At 37.9% G+C, this 23,583-nt stretch overlaps 1 protein-coding gene across 8 annotated transcripts in view; it reads left to right on the plus strand.

Moving 5' to 3' along the window:
• Positions 1 to 1,503: 1,503 nt before the first annotated feature.
• NKAIN2 (sodium/potassium transporting ATPase interacting 2) overlaps positions 1,504 to 23,583 on the plus strand; it is an 831,125-nt gene continuing 809,045 nt past the window's right edge. For 4 of the 8 annotated variants that reach the window (XR_004951021.1, XR_004951016.1, XR_001597999.2 and 1 more), the window contains exon 1: positions 19,664 to 23,099. Coding sequence is in view for 3 of the 8 variants with exons in the window: in XM_036221451.1 (XP_036077344.1) it covers positions 23,040 to 23,099 (60 nt within the window). In the remaining 5 variants the exon portion in view is untranslated. Of the gene's footprint in view, positions 1,885 to 19,663; positions 23,100 to 23,583 lie in introns of those variants that run through there. The other 4 variants (XM_036221459.1, XM_036221466.1, XR_004951018.1 and 1 more) reach the window with 2 other exon arrangements.

Raw genomic sequence — 23,583 nt, forward strand, 5'->3', positions numbered from 1 at the left:
GATATGCCAAAATATTTATTCAAAGGAAGCAATCATTTGGGATCTTTATTTGCGGTTTCAAGCATAACCTTATCCCACACAAATGCCATTTTCTCAGTAGGGCCAAATTCCATTTGCTATGGAAAGCTCTTTGCTTGATGTGGTTTCAACTGTCTTAATCTCTTAAAGGGGTGTAGAAAGAGGCTTGCTATTTTGTGTCCTAAACCGTTCTTTTATCAATCTCGGCACCTCATTTTACTCAGTACTGCAGCAGATCTCAACATCACATCTTCACTTCCCTGGAAAGTGAGTCAGGAATGCTAGCTGCCTGGGGGATGTAAAGGAAACTGGACCCTTGGACCCTGAATACCAAGGCCCCAAGGGCCGCCACCAAGGACAGGCTGCTTCACTCTTCCGATTTCGGCCCGCAGGTGGCAGCAACGGGCTCCGAAGCTTGCCTCTGCAGGTTACAGCAACTGCTGCTGCACAGCTCCTGGCCGGTGCTCTCCAGCCGGGTCTGCATGGACCTACCGGAATCCTCACTCAGCCAGGACGGTCCGCGGGCCAAAGTATGAGTGCTAAAACTGTCTCTGATCCTTTACTTTCTTGAGTGAAAACCAGCAACAGTTCGAAGCAGCAACTGCAACTCATCGAGTCCCTACTCCCTCCCGTTCCCAATTTCCCCATCAACTCCAGCAGCAGTCCGCTCCCTTTGCCAGAACAGCGTCTGCTCCGTGCTCTCCGCGCTCCGGCCCTCGCAGTTTCAGAGGAGTCGGGCGCCGAGCAGGTGGCAGTGCGTCGGCGGCCGGGGCACCCCTTCTATTCTGCACCGACCCTCCGACACACGGGCTTTCCGTACAGTCGTACTGCCTCGGCTGCACCCCTACTTCACCACCCCACCCCCTTCCCTAACCCTCCTCTTCGTCCCTCTGCCCCAAACACACACGCACACACGCGTCTCGCTTGCCCATAGTGCTCCAGGCTCGGCTGTGGGCGCAGGACTGACACAAGCCCAGCAAGCCACAGACATGCCACCCGGACGCTTCGCCCCTCGGTCCCCAGCGCCACCACCGCCACAGCTGCCGCTTCTGCGCCGCTTCTTTTCGCCTAGACACTGGCGCCGACAGCCCCCTCGGTGGCACGCCGAGCCGTGCTGGAAGAAGTTGACGTCTTGGGAGGGAGCGGCGGGGAGCAGGTTGAAGGATTTGTTGGAGGAGGATTAACACATCTGGGCGAGGGGAGGGGCAGCGCCGCTTCCAGACGCGGCGCAGACCCCGCATCATTGCGCGCAGTAGCCGCCGCCGCCGCCGCCGCCGCCGCCGCCCGGGACCGCGGAGCCCGGACGCCCCCTCCTGGCCCGCGCCCCGCGGGGCCCCGCAGCGCCGGGCGCAGAGGAACCGCGGGCAGCCGCCCCCCGCAGCCGGCGCGCGGAGAGCGTGGGGCTAGCGCGCGCTGGGCGGCGGCCGCGCTGGGGGGCGTGGGGCGAGCCGGCGCAGGGAGCGGCTGGGGCGAAACTTCGCGGCCAGATGCCCGAGGGCGCGGCGGCGCTGCGAGGCTGCCGCTGCTGCCCCTGCGGGCCCCGGGCGCGTCTCTGCGGGCGGCGCTGCCCGCGGCGCGGCGTGTGCGGCGAGCGAGTGAAGGTATGTGTGGCGGGCGCGGCTGGAGCTACCGCCGCCGCGGCGCCAGCAGGTCCTAATGCCTGTCACTTCCCAGGACGCTGGCAGCAGCAGCCGGGAGCCCCCGAGCCCTCGGCAGGTTTGCCTGTCCTTCCCCGCGATCTGATTGGATAAAGTGGGGGCTCGACGGTGGCCGACGTGGGACAGTCTGGCAGTGGCAGGGGTCTCGGAAACCATGGGTTATTGCAATGGCAGGTGCACGCTTATCTTTATCTGTGGCATGCAACTGGTAAGTGACTCTTGGGTCCTCTTATTCTGTTATGTGCCTTTGAGATAGTGGGCAGGGGGATGCCTAAAGCTTCTGCCATTCATTAGAATGGAAGAAAAAGTAAAAGAGAAAAGGTGACAGATAAATTGCTTGTATTTAAAATGATTTCAGGGAGACGCGCTGTGGGGTATGGGAGGGGTGAGCCTTTCTGCCACTACCTATTTCTGTCCCTCTGAAGACAGTTTGGCAAGTGTGGGTTAAACTTGTCTTTAATTTCTTTAAGCAAAGCAAGATGTAGCTCTTGTTCCTTCATTCTTTGCATTCCTATAATGTAACAACGTGATAGTCACATATAATTTAATATTACAGGTGTTAAAACAGAAATATGGAATTTTCGACTTTTCTTCCAAATACTAATTTTACATTATCTTTGTTTCTTCATTGACAAGTGTTATTTTTCATGGACTGTATTGTCTTATAAGTATAATGCTCTAAAAAGCCACTATGTAGGACAGATGGTATCCTTATAGCTGTCTGATCTGTAAGCCACGTTGAGTTTTAAAAGTATGTAGATTGAAGACGTATACTTAGATGAACTCTGCCACACCATTGCCTTAGACTGACCAGTAGCCTTTAAATCACAAATATTACGAGCGGTTCTAAGGAGAACTATTGTCTTACATTATGAGTGTAATTGTTCCTGAAATGGATACTGTTGTCTGATTCCATAGGATGGAGACTTATATGTACTTTTTGAAGAATGTTGTTCAGTTGTAAAGAGGCAAGAAGCCAATAATAGAAAAACATCTTGTCTCTGAATTTAGATTCACTAAAGGCAATAGAAAGAAGGACTGAGAATACTTTAGAGATAAAAAATGTACCACTGTAAGTGGTTAATTTGAGGTCGGAGCTACTTGCTCACTCCTGTTATCAAGTAGCTTTCCCTGGAAAGTTAAATTAATCTGAAGAGCCACCTACGTTTCCAACAATTGTTTCATAAAGGCTGAAAGGACTATGAGACTGAAGGAAATTTCTGAGAACCCATTCAGTAAAGTGTTCAAAAGAGCAAGTGTTTGCTACTGAAACTGATAGAAGAAATCTTTAAGTATTCTTCATTGTTTATTAGTTGTCATGAAGCCCATGAGTGGTGGTTGCTGTTGTTTTATTTAGTTTTTAGCTAGAGTAGTGCTTTTTCTTGTATATTACCTCAGGATGTTTTTCTTTCCTAAGAGAGGTATTTTGTTTTGTGAATTACTTAGGTGCTTGGTTTAAGAAAAAGAATAGAAATATAATTTTAAGAATAATATTTTCTTGATGATGTGTAAACCACTTTATATTTCCTACCAAATGTTAATTTAAGTTTTGCAATACACGATTTTTACTCTTAATGATAAAGCTAATCAAAACAATAACAGAGCTTACTTCGTTAAACTACAGTAGGCCAAGTATGCCAAACTGCATAAATGTTTTCAAAACATTCTTAGGTTCCTATATGTTTCAGAAAAGAAGACACTTGATACACTGTGTAAAATCTTAAAACTGTCAGAATGAATAGATGGGTAAGAGCAGAGAATTCTTATGGTCTTTTCAATTTTCAGTTTTAAAAATGTGGTTTAACTTTTAATCATTTAACATAGTAGGGGTTTATTATGGCAAATGTAGGCATGTGTATGACATTTTGTATGATAAGTACAAACTTAAGAACTTAAACAATTTTAGAAAAACAAATATACAAATAGAGAAGCTAACTATACAAAGTAGCAGGAAAATGCTAAAGTTTTCTGTGTGTGTGTGTGTGTGTGTGTGTGTGTGTTCACGTACATGCATACATACAATGGTGTGTTGGAGAGATGCTACATCACTTATGAAACAGAAATTCTGAACCAAAGCTAAGTTCTCTAGCAAAACAGTTCACTGCAGTTTAAGAGTATTCAATCTAAGCAAGTATACATTTGAATCCTAAGGAATATTTTATGCTCTATAAGAATCATGAGATTTTTCCCATTCAGATTTATGTACTACCAGGATAATATAATTAGCAGCCATGTTCATGAAGATGCAGAACAAAAAGGATGAAGAATATCTCATTGGTTTGGCAGAATAAAATGATCACATTTCAAAGACCTCAGAGATTTTTTGGTAATTGTCACTTCTTAGAAATATAGTATTTTGTTTTAAATAAAATACTTCTTTTGCAAATCAATAGTTGCAAAACACTGGACAAAAAATAGGTGAATATGTAGATATATGTATATATATACATATATGTACATATATATATATATTTGCTCTTAATAGGTCTTCAAAGACTTTTTGTCTCTTTGAGCCATTAAAAGATTGTTTTATAAGTAGACAGGTTTCAAGAATAAGTTACAACTATGTACCCTGATTGACACAAAAGTTCACTCAGTTTTATTTACTTTTGAAATGTATAGTGCGCATTTTTGTAACACATGGGTGTTGTTTTTTGTAGCTGTACAGGAAAATCTTAGTTTATTAAAATTGAAGACAGAGTTTAAAATAGAAACTTTATTAAATTTCTTTAAGTAACTTTATTAAGTTTCTGGAAATATTTACCTACAATTCTGTAAGTAGAGTGTACTTTCATTGCACTTAAAGAAATATTTGTCAACATAAATTTGCAACTAATGTTAGTAGATGATGAAGTTGCTTTTGGTATTGTGGAGATGGGGAACCTTATTCATCGATTTGTGAATCAGAGCAGACATGGTGTTTTGATCCTCTTAACAAGTGAAGGGCAGAGACAAACCCTCCAGAGAAGGTTACCTGTCAAGATTCTGTAGCTTTGCTTTTAATTATGTTCAGTGAGCTTTTAGTTTAATGTTTGTCAGACTACAAGTTTGAACAAATATATTCTTTCAAAAATCAGGAAATTGGTTTATAAAACAAGAAATTAGAATTTCATACCATAGAGATTTAGTACAAAACTTACATTTTATGAAAAAGTGTCTGTTTCTATCCTAAATTAAGGTATTTGAGACATATGGTTATCCCAACTTCAGATTTTAAGGTGATTCCTTTGAAAAAGGGGTGTGATCTCTGGAAACCGACTTGCTGCATGTGTAGAATCCAGAATTTAAGCTCATAATCTGAAGAAGTTAATTTTTTTTTTATCATTGCTGTTCTTAATACTCAGAAACTCAAGATTTCAAATAGTAACAAAAATCATGGCATTTGAAGTGGTAGATATAGTGAGTATAGGACAAGAACAATTTAACTTCTTATTTACAACTTTTCAGCAGTTGTGAAAGTTTCAGCTTTTCTTTTCACTGTTTGGTTGAATGAAAAGAGTCCTTTATATAATCGTTGAAGAGTATTACTCAGATATTTCTCAGTGAAAAGTCACTCAGTTATATGAAAGAATATAACTTATTTTGGATGGAAGAGACAGCTTTGTTTTCAAGTACAGAAATTCTAAATCACCCACATTTTTGTACAGCAGGCTCCTATATATGGCACAAAGCATATGAGCCATTAACTACTGAAAGAAAGCATAGATTTACATGCAACAGATTTACACTTGAAAATGCCATTCTTGCCATGTACTCTATGACATATTCCTAACTTGGAGCAGGTGCAACTAACAATTAGGTTAGTACACATGTGTGTGCAGCTGTGTAAAGAGGCACATTTGAAACTTAATTAAGAATGATCAGTTGCTTTCTATGCACAGTTAAGCATTTTCAGAGGTACACATTTATTAGAGAAGGTCATGAGTACATAGATGGACTAAATAAAAACAAATTTATTATAATTATGGAGTATTTCAGTGTTGTCAATCGTGATTTGATGCAGCATTCATACTTACATGCTCTTTGATTACTTTGTAGAAAACAAAGCATTACATGAATTGGCTTGAAAATTGCTGGTAGAATCCTTTGATTTTCCTAGGATACTTTTGACAAGTTTGAAAGTTTTCCAGAAGTGTTGAACTTCACCTGTCACAAACCTTTCTGATCTGAGAGTTAAAAATTTTAGATTTGAATATCATTGATAATAAAATCTTGAGGTAGTAAACCAATCTGATTCATGGAGAAGACTAAAAATTTCCATATAGTATTTCAGAAATTTATAATGTAAGAAATACGCTAATAGTCTGCTAAGTTATAATGTAATTTTCTTCTTTTTAAATGTTTTTTACTTTTGCACCCCCACATTTTGTCATGCGTGTGTGTGTGTGTGTGTGTGTGTGTGTGTGTGTTTAATTTGCTCTTTCGTTGTAATTTGGCACTACTTTGCTCTAAGGTTTACCGAGAAAGATTCTCCAGTGTCCAGTTCTCTTTCTTGGTTCATAAACCAAGTGGCAGCTTTTTTTTTCTCATATACCCGAAGTTTCAGAAAGCCAATCTGTGCAGAGCTGTTTCCCTTTCTCGAATACAATAAAGGCTTGGATGGGCAGCATCCCCCATGCAGAAGGCCAAAGTCTTCCCTGGCACGGGGCCCGTATGTGGGCAATGGCCCAGAAACGCGAATGGGCAATGCCACCTCCTTTTCCCTCTAATGCTACTTTACTTTGGGGTCAAATTCTCTAATTGCCCAGTCAAGAATGGCAGCCAGAGATGCCTTAAAATTGGAAGTCTTTATTTCCTGGTCTGTTTTTTTTTGTGTGTGTGTATGTGTGTGCTTGACAAAAGGAAAACCCAAGACAAGCACATTTTAACATTTCTATATTTATACTGGAAGGAAAAATATTAAAATTATGATATCGATTGCGTTAAATATTTGTATATACTACTAATGGCTAAAATTTCAAAAGATATATTTCAGTTACTTAGTAAAACTTTAAGCAGCTCAGTGTAATTTTTCCAAAAGTAGCTTTGAAACTAATATTGCTAATAATGGAGATTACTGTTATTTCCATGCCTTATAATACACAAATGTCAGTAATTAAACACACACACAGGAAAAATATTTCTAGTCTGTTTTTTCACCTAGACAATGAACTCTTCCAATTTAGTCCCCTGACTCCTCTCAGAAACTTGATTATTATTTATTTTTAATATAATAAAATACATAAAGATATGATGTTTATCTAGGATTCTTTTTTCTCTCTAACAATAGAAATAGGTACTATTTTACACCTGCTTCATTTCTGTAAGGTGGCTATATTAGTGTATGAAACATTTGTTCTTACCAACCTCAAGAAATACTTTGTAGGCATTTTGAAAAGTTACAAATAAACTTTTATGCACATTTTGAAAAAAATAGCTTTTTAATTTTGTGTTTTTATAATTTGTTATGCTTTAAAAATCTAGCTTTGTAAAATGATAATAAAAACTTAATTTGTATTGGAAGCTTGTTCTAAGCTAAATGCTAAACATGTGTTTTTCACTGATTCCTTTCTAATAATCCCATGAGGTAGGTAAGAGATATTAGTATTCCCATTTTACAGAGGAGGAAATAGCACTCTGAAAGTTTAACCAGCTTTCTAAGTCGCTCCCAGAGGAAGTGGGAGAGCTTGCTTTCAGACCCAGGTGTGTCTGACTTTAGCCTGGCTGATTTTGTGCCACCGGGCTACGGGCTACGCTGCCTCCTAAACAACATCAGTAGCTTACATTTGTTTCACTAACAAAGGCAACTAATACCTACTAATTTCTGGTTGACACAGTAATCAACACAAGGCTAAGCAGACTCAGAGAGGGAAGGCTTATGTCAGTTTCTTATCCAAACCTGACTGGCTCGGGTGGACTTGGGTTTCAAGACAATGAGATGCGGATATATGGACAAGAAAATGAGAAGCTGCCTCCTGCAGAGTCAGCGTCCCTTGCTGATCAAGTGTGCCCTGATATTGCAAAAACACTCTTGTAGTTTTACTCTAGAGAAATAATCACTGGTAATAGGTTGTGTTTCTGTTGTTTAAGGATGAGGGAAGAAAAGGTATAGCTACTATACATTTCTGATCGGTTATTGAGAAATAGCCTCTTAGTAGTGGCTTGAACACCTTGGTATGTATGCTAAAAACAGTTTCCATGGGAAGAAATGTATTCATTTTTCTTAAATTTAAGTTCTGTTTGAAACCAATTCCCAATCTCTGATGAATGGGTAATGCAGACTAATGTCATTTGCCTTTTTTTTTTAAAGATGTCCCAAATTCTAAGTCCATCCAGACCGCTATTGGTGAGAATATTAGTTAACATTTTTGTTTTTGGCAATGACTTTGGGTAATATGTTGTTTAAAATGTGCATTGAATATCCTAGAACACTTCTAGGATTTCAATATGTATCAGAATCACCGGCAGGCCTTTTTCTTCACCAGCCAATGGGCCCTCTCCCCAGAGTATCTGATTCAGTAGGTCAAGGGCAGGGCTTAGCCCTAGAAATTCTAATCAGTTATCAGGTGACACTGATGGTGCTGGTCAGGGACCAAACTTTGAGAACTACTGGCCTAGAATAAAGGTCTCCAGTTAATGGTGTGTGAGAGCATGACTAGCTTATGAAATTCTTCAACCCAACTGGATCATTATCTCGTTTTGTCCTTTGGACCAACTATGCCTGTTTCTGACTTATAGCTTAGTCCCTATTCAGAAGTTTAAAAAGGAAAATGGAAAGTCTTTTTTACAGCATTTGTGTCTTTGTAATGAATAAAGATATAGAAAAATCTGAAAGTGATTCAGTGCCTCTAGTCTCTCTTCTTTATGCCTGGTGATGCCGGAGCAGAATTGGTTCCTTCAACTGCCTCTCTTTGCTAGCCTAGCCCTTCAGTCTAGATTTCTGGAGAGGGGGTAGGGAGAAATCGAGAGAGATGGAGTGGAGAGTGAAGAAAGATGGATACTGAAAAAACACTAGACTAAGTACAAAGGCAGATTTTCCTATGCCCAGTCTAGTGCTTTTATACTGGACAAGTATATAACCGTGACTTTGCTCTGGCCATTTATATTCCCGAGTACCATTTCCTCATTTGAAAAATAGGGCAAATAATCCTGACCTATTTACCCTATGGAACACTTGGGAGAATCTGGGGAGAAAATGTGCTTAAAGTTTACATGAAAGGCTTTATTGTTGTGTTACTTCTGATACCTAGAAAATCTTTGTAATTATTAATGGTTTAATCTTCAGAAATGTTCATCTAGTGAGAGCAGGAGTAGTTAGGGGGTGTTTATATCTCATTTGGCCCTTGGCCCTAGGTGCAAAATCTAGTTTCTTGTAGAAATTTTTTTTCTTCAACTACCATCATTTTTAGGAGGCTTTATAAATAAGATTGATATCCCCTATCAATCTTCTAAAGAACTAGTATTAGAGACACATTTCAGCAAAAATTTTACTCTAGGCTAATGATGCAGTCTAAAAGTTAATATTAAATTATCATCTAAACAATATTTAAGGGCTAAGAATTCTGTATGGAAGCTCTTAGGCAGTTAAACAAGTATCTAACAAATAGTAATATATAAAGATGTTTAAGAATATCAAATATTATGACATAATTAATTGAAGGGAGCCTTGTTTTCAGATATTTGGCTGTTATTTTTTTATCTGTGTACTTGAGTTTCTTGAAATTATGTTTCAGCCACTGAAATCACAACCCTTAACATTGAAAGTCAATCAAGTCCAATTGCTGATGTTGCAAAGAACATGACATGTTGCAGCAGATTTCCAAGGATAGTTGGGACTTCAGAACACCTGGCAGAGGGCATCTGCAGAAGCACTTTCTTTAAAAGCAGTGGGTGAGGAACAATGTCTGTATCCTACATCTAAAACAAAACTCACTTCCAGCATCATACCCTAAATGTTTTGCCTTTGCAGACCCGGTGGTGAGGAGTGAGTCCTTATACTGACTTTTGTTTTCTAATCAATGCATACATTCTAAAACAGTAGCACATTAAAAAACCCCAACAATGTTTCATTCTTTGAAAACAAATGGGTCTTAGTTTGAAATGGAGGGATCAAATCTCTCCTGTTAACAGAAGTCTTTGTATGCCTCTGTATGATGCTAATTACCCAACAGAATAAGGAGGTGTTTCAAACCCTTTAACTGACAGCTATGTGCCAAATGATGGAAGGAGCAGTGTTTTGTCTGAAATGTTCAGTGGTAGGGAATTCATATGTGTCTACACAATACGGGCTTCTAGCCATAGGAGATGTACAAGGCAGATCTCTCAGAGTATTATATTTATAAAGGACAATCTCTGATGGCACTGGGAAACAAGCAGTGGGGAGGACCTCTACAAGCCCCAGTGAAGAGAGAGCATTATAGCTTGGTGGTATGCTGCCTTCAATGGTCTTGGACCCTGGGGAATAGGTCTGCTGACTCGCCTTGGCATTGAGTACCTCCTTTTTTCTGGCACCTGCAGTGGTGTGAGGCAGCTTGCCCTTGGAGGTCACAGTTTATCCCTGTAGACACAGAGATTCTGACCTCATTCTTTTTATAAGATAGGGATCATGAACCCTGTCGGATATGGTGAATCCAGGTGCTACCTGTTTGTTTTACTTATTTACTCTGAGGTGCAAAGATGAGATTCGAGTTTGTGGATGTGCTTAACTCCAGGTATCAGGAGCAGTGAGTGAGCTACATGTATCAAAGCTTTAGAAGCTATTATGAATTTGATGCTACACAGGTGGTATATAAAGGGTCCTGGGTCTCTTTTTTCCTTTTTTCATTTTTTTAATAAAGCTTGCCCACAAATTTGATGATAGTCAACCTATAACTTATGATTTTCTAAAATATTGGAGCTATGTATAGAGTTATGTCTTTCTTACCCTTATCAACAGGAATTAATTTTTTAGCAGGAGTTTCATTTTTGTCCATCTTTCATAAAATATGGTTCCATTTTATTTGATCAAAGGATAGTAGTTAAATTATTGGCTGTTGAAAAGCATTTGTGAATGTAAGTTTTGCTTTTCTTTTGGCCTGGTATTAAAGTTTCCCTCTAATACAGTACTGGGGTCGGGTGGGAGTGACTGGTTCTTGAATGTCTATGAATTCAAAAGCAAATTACACTACTCTGCTTACAACAATGGATATTTTTTTAAAGGATATTCTTGTGAAGTCTGCGAAGTTGACTGTGAATTCATTAATAGTCTTCTTAAGAACATATTTCTGGTTTTGTGTAAAACATTCCTGGTAAGTTCCACAGGCTCTTAGATATGTGGGACAGTGCTTTTCTGGTTTACCATTTTATATTGCTAGGATTAGATTTGTTTTTGTTCCAAAAACACTGCCCTAAAAATTACGCAAAAGGCATAAGTTCAGTCTACATTTAGTAAATGTAAATCTTGTAACAACAGTGTTTGGTGACCTTTAATTATATGTCTCTTATTTTAACCCTTAAGGGAAACCGGTTGATTTTCACTTTCTTTTCATAAGAAGGAGGTAGTAGTGCTTTGAGTTTCTTCAGATAAATACCCAGGAGTGGAATTACTAGATACTGCTTTGTTTCTTGTTCTAGACTTAGTTTAAAGTCTTTTTTTGTCTGGTATAAGTATTGCTACTCCACTTTTTTTTTTCATTTCTGTTTTCATGAAACATCTTTTAATTTTCTTTCAATTTGTATGCATCTTTCAATGTGAAGTAAGTCTCTCGTAAGCAGCATATGTAAGGATCTTTATTTTTTTTTAGCCATTCAGCCACCTTATGTCTTTTGATTGGAGTGTTTAATCCATTTACATTTAAAGTAAATATTGGAGCTATGTATAGAATTATGTCTTTCTTACCCTAATCTACAGGAATTAATTTTTGTTGCTAGATATGAGTTATTACTACATAGATATGTAGTTATTGCTATTTTATTATTCATATTTTTAATCTTTTTTTCTACTTCTTAAAAAAGTCCCTTTAACATTCCTTGTAATACTGATTTCATGGTGATTAACTCCTGTTGCTTTTTCTTGCCTGGGAAGCTCTCCATGTGTTATTGTAGCATTATTTACAATAGCCAAGATATGGAGGCAACCTGAGTGTCCATTAATGGATGAATGGATAAAGAAGAAATGGTACATATATATAATGGAAAATTTCTCAGCTATCGAAAAAGAATGAAATCTTGCCATTTGCAACAATCTGGCTGGACCTAGAGGGTATTGTGCTGAGTAAAGTCAGACAGAGAAAGACAAATGTTCCATGATTTCATTTATATGTGGAATCTAAAGAACAAAATAAATGAACAAAACAAACATTTTAATAGTTATCAGATTGGAGGAGGATTTGCGGGGAAGAGTGAAAAAGGGGAAGGGATTGAGATTTGCAAATTCCAAGTTATAAAAACAGTCACAGGGATGTAAATTACAGTATAGTCAATGGTATTGTAATAATTGTGTGTGGAGTCAGATTTACTGGTAAATAGTGAAGCAGAGAATGGAAGGGGTAGGGGTGCAGTTTGTGGATGGACTTGAGCACCTATGGAGGGAGTTTAAACTTTATAGAATAGGATCTATGTTACTATAGTTGTTAATTCTTAAAGTAAATGGCCAATTCCCTATAGTAGAATAAGAAACGACTTGATGTGAGAATGAGAGTTGAGGTTTGGAGCAAGCCCCGTGAGGAATATAAGGACAAAGCAGCAACACATTAAAGGATTATCAAATTGCATCCAAGGCCTTAGTGAAACTGGGTGACATGCATTTATAGGGGAACCAGTTACTTCTTTATCGTCCCCTGACTTTCTAAGAACTGGAATGGAAAAGGAGAAAACAGAAACTCCCTTGTTCTTAGATTGAAGAAAACAGGGTTCATGAGAACATTAAGGTGCCTTGGAGAATAAAATGTCTGACAGCAAGTAGGCCTGGGTGGGAAAGAGTGATGTCAGAATGGGAAGGGGTAGTCCGGTTACTGGAATGCCATTGAAAGCATTTGAGAATAGGGAGGTGGGTTCAGCACAAGGAAGATAATAGAAAAGGTAGGAGATAAGATGCTAGTGGTGAGGGGCAACAAATGCAGTGTAGATCTTGGAGAGGCATACTTCTTGGGTGATGCAGAGGCCCTTGATTGGCCACAGAATTCAGTGGAGGGTTTAGTAGTCAAGAATGATGAGAGACAATGAGGACCAGCTGTTAGAAGAGCTGTTGTTATGTATTTAGGCTTTATTAAAATGATCTGAAATAAGGGACTGAAAAGGAACACAGCCAGGAGAGAATGAATATTGTGGGGATTGTAGAGTAGCTATGAAAATTGAGGAGAGTCTGGGTTAAGCAGGTTATTGGACTGAAAAAGAAAGATGGTTAGGGACAATCTGGAGGTCACTGACCCAGGGAGGATGAATTGGGAGGAATGGGTATGTTTAATGAGTAGATTAAATAAAGTGATAAAGGCAAGGGAGAGGTAGGCTTCAGGTGAAGCACTTTCTCAATCTCAGCAATGATGCCATTTTGGACAATTCTTTGTTGTGGGGGGTGTTTTATGCTTTTCAGGATGTTTAATAGCATTAACATCCTCTACATGTTAGTACCAGTAGCAAACTCCCAGCTGTGACAACCAAAAATGTCTGCAGACATTGCCAAATTGCAAAATAGCTCCCTTGTTGAGATTCATTGAGCTAAAGCAAGGTGCTAGAAAGAGCACTGAGAAATAACAGCAGGTGTTCTTTAGAGTTTGAATTGTCCAGAAGATAGTGGAGGCCATTGCATGAAGGCGTGGCTAGCCTTGAGCCGGGTCATGTGGATCTGTGAGAGTACTGCCCCGCTCACCGTGCCCCTGGGTTGCAATCATGGGGAGTTTTCTAATAATTCAACCCCAGCACCCCTTTACCCCAGCCCCTTGGACTATGGAAATAAAATCTTCAGGGAGGCAACCTAGCCATCTAGACATTTTGACAACTCTCTAGATGATTTTGGGTTTCCAAGCATGCAATAAATGAGGAGAGCAGGCTGGTGGATTAGTTTTCATGAAGGCATAGGGAATAGTAGGAGGAAAGCCAAAAGAGATTGGGAGGTAGGTTGAGACATACATTAGGGAAGGAGAGTGCTGAGTACGCATTTGTGGGAATATCGACTGGAGAGGCAATGTTGAATCTAGATTTATTTGAAAGCTACTTTTTATTGTTAATTATGTGCACAACCAATCCTTTATATTCTTGGCTGTTTTGCTTACTTTAGTTTGAGCCAGGTGGCTATTGTCTAAGACTTGGTGAATGTCATCTTTCCTTTGGTGCCAGCAGAGACTGTAAATAACTATTTGACACTTTTACTGTCCTCTCTCGATAGTCTGCTAAAATGTGCATATTGTGTGTGTGTATATCTTCATGACATTTCTTAAGAAAGATTTCAGATAAGGAATACATATTAATTATGAGACAGATATGTAATTATTTATATGAAGAGTGAGATGAAAAGTTTTGGGTCAAGTTATGAGTTTCTAATTCAATTAAAATTTGGATGAGTTAATAATATGACAATAAATTTAAAAATAAGCATTTTATAAGAATAAAGAATTTAGAAAGCTTTCCTCACTCTTTTGGAACACACACATGTGCACAATTATAAGCATTGACTTTCAGGAACTTACAATTAAAACTACCTAAGCAATTAATATTCTTAGGTCATCCCCCAAACCCAAGAATATTCAACAGTATTTTAATATTTGATGTCCTGATTTACCAGAAGGCCAAGTTGTTCCTAAGGAAGTATAGTAAAAGGGTAGAGATTAATTTTTTAAATTATCCTATCTTAGACTGCATAATTTCTCTTGGTCCAACTTGATTTCTTTTGGTAACTCAGACTTTTGTTGGACTTTAATTTGCATGCCTGGAGGGAGGGGAGTAAATTACAGGACTTCTTGAAGGTTCTTTCAGCTTGATTTTATGATTAAATCTTGCATTTAAAAATTGCCTTGTTCTGGGAGATGCAGGCTAGAAGGTGCTTTTCCAACTTCATGTTTGTGTAGAGATCAATTAATGATATCACCTCATATATTTTTCTTTAACACACTGCAGGGCAAAATAGTATTAACAGAGTCTACCCCCCAAAACAAATAAAAACTGTACATGATAAAACTGCATGAAGCTTTTATTTGTCGTTGTGTACCATTCTTCTAAAGATGTGTTTAGGTGTATAGAAGGAGTGTGTGTGTGTGTGTGTGTGTGTGTGTGTGTGTGTGTAGTGGGTATAGTGGGTATAGGATGGGAGGAAGGGAGAGAATAAAAAGGATGCCGTTCATACAAGTTGACTTATGTGTTCTGCATAAATGTAAGAAGAGGAATGTGGGTTTTCTTAGAATACACTACACTTCTTAGTCCATTGTTCTGGATGTGGTAGGTGTTCAGCAGTTCTCCTTAACTTAATATCTGCAGTGCTCAGGGTAAAAAGCAGGAGCCCTCATGAAACATCAGTGAAGAATGAAATAGAGACAGAGAATGGAGAAGACTACTGTATTTAGATGAAATCAGTGGAAGTTTACATACGCCAGACTGCAGTGATCCCCCACTGGAATTTAGCCAAGACACACATTAGTGCATGCTTCTTTCTGTCTAGCCTAATTAAAGGATTGTTGAGAACTAACAAAGTTGGCCGACTTGCAAAAGTCGGTGCTTGCTAAAATTTGTAAGTTAGAAGTGCTTAACGGTATGATCTGATTTTTATTCTGGGGTCATGTTATTAATTAAAGTATTCTGATCATCTAATTAGAAAACACAGTCTGAACTGAATCTGTAGAATCCCCAGTCTTACTTGCTAATTTAAAGAAAAGTGAAATGAAAAAGAACACTCAATTAAAGCAATGGAAAGCTAGATTTTGGACATGCCTTTCGAGATGCCCCAAACCAGTAATTATTTAGGATGTACTTCCAGTAGAGACATTAAAGGGACACCAGTGAGTTAGCTTTTAAACATAGAAATTGTTCCAGCCCCCAAATTAGATCATGGACTAGAATACGAGTGCACAATGGACAGCTGGAAGGCATGACCAACATTACTGATTTGACTAAGCAATTTGCTCATTGACATCTTGCCTTATGTTTTCAACTCGAATAGTACTTTGTCCAAATAGAAAGAGAAGGAAAAGTCGGATAAGATTTTAGATGATTACCTGACACTTAAAAACATCACCTTAAGGTGGGGGGAGTAGATAAAGTATTCTGGGTGTTTTCTAAAGGTAAGGTCCTGTATCCGAGATATCATATTAGTCTTTAATAGCCTGGAGTTTCATTGTTAGTTTCTTTTTATATTCACACCATACTTGGAATAGTGCTATATCAAAAATAAATAAAGAACTTTCAAAACATTTTATTAAACATCTGATATGTGCCATCTATTGTCCTAAGCAGGAGGTATTAAAAGAAGGACAGAAAGAACGTCCAGTGAAACAGAGACCTAGATCATTGGATGTCTAGCAGTTAAGTAATCACAGTTTTTCATTCTGTTTAAGTTGCCAAATTGACTCATTATTTCTCTATAGGCACTAGGAAATGAAGTATTGGTACAAAGAGATTTTTGAAAAAGAACTTACGTCTTCACAATTGAACAAAAAAGGATAGAAGGGGACTTTTAATTTTTATTGGAAATTTGAAAATAAGCTGCCTGTATTCTAAGTCGTCTTGATTAGTTATCGAGACACATGTTTGTAGATGCATTTCCCATTGATGTGGCAGCAACAGAATGCAGCATAGTGAGACATGAGCGCTTTTCGATGCTGGCCATCCAGATGCTTCACAGCTGAACAAGCCATGCCAGCATCCAGGTGGCTGTGCCAAACCAGAATCTCTCCATGACAGCCGTTTTATAGCTCCTGCCTACAGAGCATGGGTTCACCATGGGTATATTTATTTATGTGTTTTATAGCTGAATTGAATTTAAAAATTTATTACTTGCTTTGAAATTATTTGAGGTATTATTGCCAACCTTTTGCTATTTAGCAATACCATCACAACAATTTTAATTTTTTTTTAAAGCCTAGAGGAAGGTGCTACCTAACAATTTAAAAAAGTTAAAATATTACTTATACCCATTGTTCTGTGAGATTTTAAAATAATACATGTTAAATTAAAATTACAGCTTTAAGCCTCACTGAAGAAGCAATTAGAATGAATATATTACCAACCATACATGATAAAACATTCTAGATGTTTCTCAGTTGTTTGGCCTAAAAAATAAAGCAGCTGATGGTTTGTACCAACAACATTGCTCAGGAGTCACTTGGGCTGCTGCTACTGAGTTTTTAATGAGTAATAATACATGCCAGCCAGTCACATATACTTGATTATTATATAAATTGACAATTGTAGGAGTGAGGTGTTTAAGTAGCCAATGGATGGAGCTGCAGATATAGATATATAAAATCAGTTTTCAATTGAAAAATTGAAATAACCCTTTATTGAACCATGAATCCCTCATATTGTTCCTCACTGTTTTAGATCAGGCTTCTTATTTTTAGTTTAGAAGATGAGAGCAGCTGGTTCAGACGAGGTGCTGATAGTACTAATGTTGGTGTAAGATGCCGCTTAGATGGATAGTGCAAAGGGAATCATTGTTCCTCGATTTGATCATGCTGGCTCTAAAATTTATTTTTTGATCTGGCCTTTGACTTCTCATTATACTCAGAGAGTTGGAAATCACAAAGCTGTGCACCTGCAGAAGATATCTCAATACAGACCCTGTAACATTGCCTCACACACCCGGCACTCAATATTAGCGATCTTCGTCAATGGAAGATTCTGCTGTGTAATGAAAGCTGGTTATTTTTCTGGTAGCTGTAAGAGAGGCCTAACGTTTGAACTGCTGTGAGTGTGTGGAGGGGCATAACGGGTAGAGGACTGGGCCAAGGAATGGGGCTGTGGGAAGATTATGGAGCTAGCAAGTTCAAAACTCCTGTTTCCTTATAAGATCGCCTTGATCCTTGAATGTGCATATGGATAAAGTGATTTTAGAATCTGATTCAGATTTTTAATCTTGTTCTTAAAGCTGGTAAAAGAGCTGAACTGTGTGAAAACTAGGGAAAAAGAGAAGTTGGTTACTATGCATACAGTTGATTGAATTAGAATTTTTTTTTCCTGCCATACTTTTGATTCGATGATTTTTTTTTCCATTGAGAATATATGCTTGAAATAAAATAATCATTTACTTAAGATAAATTAAGTGGCTCAAAATCTTATATGGACTTAAAAAAACCTATTGCTTGGAAAGTATTACTTTGGCCCCTGTTACCACATTTAATGAGATAATTTGCCATATCCAGGGTGTGATTTACAAAAATGTCATAATTCTTTATAAAGTAATAGATGTGAAAACATTACTCTTAGGCTTCTGACAACTTATTTTTATACCTCTGTTATCTCCTGATTTCTTCTCGCTTCCTAACTTTAGACATTTCTGAAGGCCTAGTTTTCTCTTTGCCATTAAGTTTTGCTCTTGGGATTATACATTCTGGAGTTGATAAATCAGTTGGTCAATAAATATTGATTGAATATATGCCATGGGACTTGTACTAAGCTTAATGTTGTATAATATGTAGGGGAGGAAAAGGATTTTCTTCACCCTTTTAGGATTTCTGGCTGGGTCTGGAAATTAAACTGACAATACAGATTAATAGGAGAAAAGTACACAAATTTGTTTAATATAAGTTTCATGTGACATAGGAGCCTTCATAAGGAAATTAAGCCCTAAAGAAACAACTAGTATATTTATGCTAGGTTTGATGAAGAGTGGACAGTCATGTAGAAATATGATAGATTAAGGAGTATGAGGTAATTGAAGTAAACTGGGAGAAACTTGGCAAGGCCTGTTTGTTAGGATTTTTCTTGGTGTCTCTTTGTCTTCAGTGATAAGGACGCTCCTTTCCTCCCTGTGTGGACAGGGCACCTTCCACACGTATGACTTGTTCAAGGGAGAAGTGTAAAGGGAAGGTCAGAGTGACTGTGCTGCTTCTGTTTTCTCAAACTCCTTCAGCTTAAAATATCCAATATGCCAAGGTGCTACATTTTGGGAGTAGCATGTCTTGAACCCCATCAAATATAAGTAAGGAAGAGAACAATATGGAACTTTCCATCTGGTCATCAATACTAGAATGATTAGACTGTATTAGGGAAGGTTTATTGATGTATGAGTCTAGTTTAGTGTCGAAGCATGGATAAAATTTAGATGATTTAATTTCAAAGTTAAAAAGGGAGGAATGAGGCTGGGTTGATCTGAGACATGACTCCTCCATTCAGATTGAAATATTTATGTAGGTGTACTGGGGGTTATGAATGAGTAGTTAGAATTAGTTAAGATTATGGATTTTATAGTATAATGTGATTTTGAAGAGCTTAGTTGCTGGAATCAAATTCTCAAATGCTGACTCTACAATTTATGTCACTTTACACAAATTCCTGTACCTCTCTGCACCTCACTTTTTAAATCTGTACAGTGATTATAATATTTATCTCATACAGCTATTGGAAGAATTAAAATAAGTAATGCTAAATGGTTAGAATAGTCACTGGCTCCTGTTAAGCAACAAATGCAACTTTTGTTATGATTAAGAGTTTTGAAATCTGAGAAGAGTTTAAATTTTATGTGATAAATAACACACGGCTAGGATAGTTTCTTATATATTGACATGTTCAAAGTGACATTTAAGAAAAAATAGGTAGAAGATACAGGGACAATTCACATGGAAAAAGTCTCCAGCCAGGGAGACCACCTATTAATCCGTAGTAGGTAATAATCTGGTTTTAAGATAATGAGAGCCTAGGATAATAGCTACAACAAAAATGATAATGACAAAAACAAAAGCTGTGTTTTGTTTACAGAACCCTTTTGACATAACAATGTCTCTATTGCTATAACAATATCTCCAGTTCAGGTATGAAAACAATGGAAACTTGGCTCTGGCTTCCATGGGCGGGGGGGGGGGGGGGGGAGGGTAAGAGTAAACAGGGTAAAGAGCTGATAGCAGAGGATCTTTAGAAAAGTAATTGTTGATATGGAATGATAGATAGGCTAGTTGGATAGAGGGGTTGAGAGGATGCTAGGTCAAAGTTCTCAGTGAGAGAGAGGGAGAGTAGTGACCTTACTGGGAGGTAATCAAGTTGGGAGAGGGAACTGGTTAAGTGACAATGAATAGGAGCTTGTTTTGAATTCTTTTGCACTTAGTGACAGTAGTACAATGATGGAAATGTCCTTCAGACGGTAGCAGAATTATTTTAGAGGTCAAGCATAGTATCACAGTCTTGGGTCTTTTCTGAGTAGTGGGAAATAGGAATAGGGCTAGGGACTCTGTTTTTAGAAATGCCATTCATGGGATTTGAAGAGAAAAAGGAATTATTGAAGGAAAAAAGTCCATTACTTGGAGTAGCTAGACAAGGATCAGGTAGTATATCGTCAAGGGATGACGGGAGTAGGGAGAATGAGATCCAGAAGAGAAGAACATTGAAGAGAAAGTCGAAGAGAGCAGGGACATTTGGATTCAAAACTCAGGGAATTTTTGATAACACAGTTTCATTAGAATGGGGAAAATTAACTGGAGGGATTTAGGAAGAAATAAGTAGTTGGGAAAGGAGGCAGAATATATGGAACATTTCTTTAAGAAGTTAAAACTGCTTAAGTGGGAGGCAGGATTCTTGGAGTTTAGTTCTGGATTTGCCATTAACTGCATGACCTTTGACAATTTGTTACTGACAGAATTTATCTGTCCATAACTGAAAGTACTTATTTTCACATTTAGGAAGCACTTTTAACCTTTTTGATAATCTTAATGTGGATAGTAATATAATACATAAGATCCTTACACGTGAACAAGGCCCTTGAGCATCCATGCTGATTGGTGTCACAAAGTCCATACATTAAAGCCCAGACACCTTAAATATAAGCGGGAACCACAGGCCCTCACTGAATTGCCTACCCTTAGATTGAAACTAACATAATTACCTGGTATTGTAAACCACAGCAGACCATTTTTAGGGGCAAAGTAAAGAAAGGGCTTGTGGCAGGCTCACTGATGGCAGTAAAATTATATTAGTAAAATCCTAAAGGGGCAAAAGATAAGTTTAGCAAATATAAGAGTTAAAAAGTGTAGCAATATGTGGAAGTTTTGGGGGAAGATATAATCAGCTCCTACTTACTTGATTTGCCTTTGAAAGGCATTATTGTAGTTGCTTAAAGGAGTTTACAGTTGAAAAGTTACTGTCCCATAACCCAGTTAGCGAGTGACAGGTTTGCTTTCCAGGAGTAGATCTGCTGATCTGGAGTCAAGACAGCGGGCTGGATGCCTTGTGCTTTTGTGCCTAACGGATAAGTTCAGTTGCTGTGCTCTGTTTCGGAATTCAAGGAAGTGGATGATATGCTTTTTGAAAGATTTCCAGTCATTAAGACTGAACAAAATTGATTTTTAAAGCTAATCTTTCATTTTCTGGGAAATAGCAATGATCTTCAAAAGGTGTCTCTAGCTTATAATGTATTAATGATACTAGTTAATTGGTAAGGTTTATCTAAAATTCCGTTTTGCAAGTATACTAAGATACTAGTACCTATTTTTGAGTATTATATCCTAGTCCTGAAATAATGTTTTGTAGCCCAACCCCAAATCAGCCAGCTATTGCATACCATTCACAGTGGTAATCCCCCTGCCTCAGATATTATTAAAGGGGTCATTAGAGTATTTAGGATGAGTTTAAATGGAAATATTTAATTGCCCTAAAGCAAAATTTCAAGTTGAGTTTTGGTTTGAAAAATCTCTTAAACCAACTTTGTATATTTCAGTAACTTTGTTTATATCAGACGAACTTATTTTGCCTTCTATTAAAATCTCCTACTGTGCGTGTTTCAAAATTTCATTTGCTTTAAAAACAATGATGAAAACCCTTATGCAGCATTCAGACCGATATGTGTTTTCAAACAGCAGCCCATCTCATTTCAAGAGATGGAATAAGTATCATTAAAATAGTAACTCAAAATCAGTTAAAGCACTTTTCTGGAAGATTTAGATTAAAAGTGATTAAGAACTGCCGTGATTTGCCAATTGACATTATTTTGTTTTATATTAATTTCATCATTTAAAAATAGATGACGGCTTTTAGTGCTTTAGTGAAATTCAGTGTCCCCTGAAATGCATGGGTGTAGTGGGGTGATCCCATTTCATGGTGTCTTTGGCCTGAAAAGAACAGTACTGTAGAAGATATCCCAGCAAGGCTACTCTCTCAGCATCAACAGATTCACTGCAGAGACTGCAGGGAAAACAGAAATTTGTCAGCTTTTGCCTTTAGATTGGCTAGGAAAAATTTAAAGAAAGAAAGTGTAACTAAAGATGTAAAAAATAGTCGCGCATTCCCAAAATGTAATTTTGAACAAAACTGGTTAGACACTTAGTCTTGAAGAGTGTTAATAATCTTGGCAAGAGATCAGGCAAGTTGAACAAATGGATTTCCTGTCCCACATGTCTACTTTGGTTCAGACAACTCTGGAATGACTTTGCAGCTTTAATTCATTTCCTTAATTTATGCCTTTTCTGGGACATTTCTTGCTTATGTATGTACCAGATTATGTTAAAAAAAAAAAATGAAATTCAACTACCTGAGAGATTTTGTTTTTTAGTGAATTTAGTGGCAGCCAAAGAGAGTCATCAAATTTTCTACTAGATTAGATAACTGTATATTATTTCTTTATGGATCAAATCTTTTCAACAAGTCTGATTTAGAAGAATATGGAATATGTGAAATTATTAACATATGTACCCTTTAACAAATGTAGTCTTTGCATTTGAGGTTTTTTTCTTTCTTTTCTTTTTTTATGAAATGGTATTATGTTTAACAGTAAAAACTGAAATATTTAAAGATATTTTCCAAGTTCTTTCATATTTTGTAAGAGCAATGGTTAAATCTAAAGCAAAAAGATGAGAATAAAGGAAGAGAGGAGAAAAAAAAACATTGTTTATTAAATAGTTTGGGGCTGTGGAGTTAAGCTTTCAAAACATCACAGCATAGTGACGTCATGCATTTAAATTATAGGGATCTATTGGAATTGTTACTAGAAATTATGTTTAAGTTAAAAAGAGGATTAAATTGCTAATCATTTTAAGGATTTTCTCATGTTTTAAAATATTAATAGGTAACACTTAAGGGCATAATTATTTCCATATGTATTATCTCTAAACATTGGGAGAAATTTCTAGTAATAAGACTCTAAGGTAGAATGCTACAGCACCCAGGGATCACCCTCCCAGTCTGCTGGTGTTTTACCTGACAGTTCCTAAATTCTGTTATTTTTCTAGCAGGGCAGTGGAAGAGACATTGTGGGGCATAGAACTGGTAATCTGGAAGATGAGCTGGATGATGAGCTGGACATGTTCCATCAGAAATCTTTTGGGCCTGGCAGTAAAGGTCAGGATACTCCAAAGAACCCTTTGTCAGCCTTATATTCTGAACATATATTGATTCCTCAGTAGTATGCTTTGGTAATTTGCAAGATATGGAGAAATCTATGACAAAACCAAATCCCTGAAGAAGTTAACTATTCATTTAATTTAGTAGGATATCAGTTGTTGAATCACCTGCGGGAAAGGCTGGGGAATGGAAAGGAACTGACAAGAATGGAGTGCCACTCTGTGTCTGGCTCCTCCCCCACACTATTTGCTCTGAACTTCATGACAAGTACATGGAGTAGATATGTTAACTTCAGTAATTTGGATGAACTCTGAGTCGGTCCTTCATCTTTTTTTCCCCCTAAATACCTATTTAGAAAATGATTCAATCTTACATTTACTAATTAATATGATGTTGGATCTTTATTTTACATTGAAATTAAGAGGGCACAGAGGGGTGAAGAGACTTTACCAAGACAGTCTTGTTCCTTTTGTTCTTTATT

Source organism: Rousettus aegyptiacus, unplaced genomic scaffold (assembly GCF_014176215.1).
Source record: "Rousettus aegyptiacus isolate mRouAeg1 unplaced genomic scaffold, mRouAeg1.p scaffold_m13_p_1, whole genome shotgun sequence".
Classification (NCBI taxonomy): domain Eukaryota; kingdom Metazoa; phylum Chordata; class Mammalia; order Chiroptera; family Pteropodidae; genus Rousettus; species Rousettus aegyptiacus.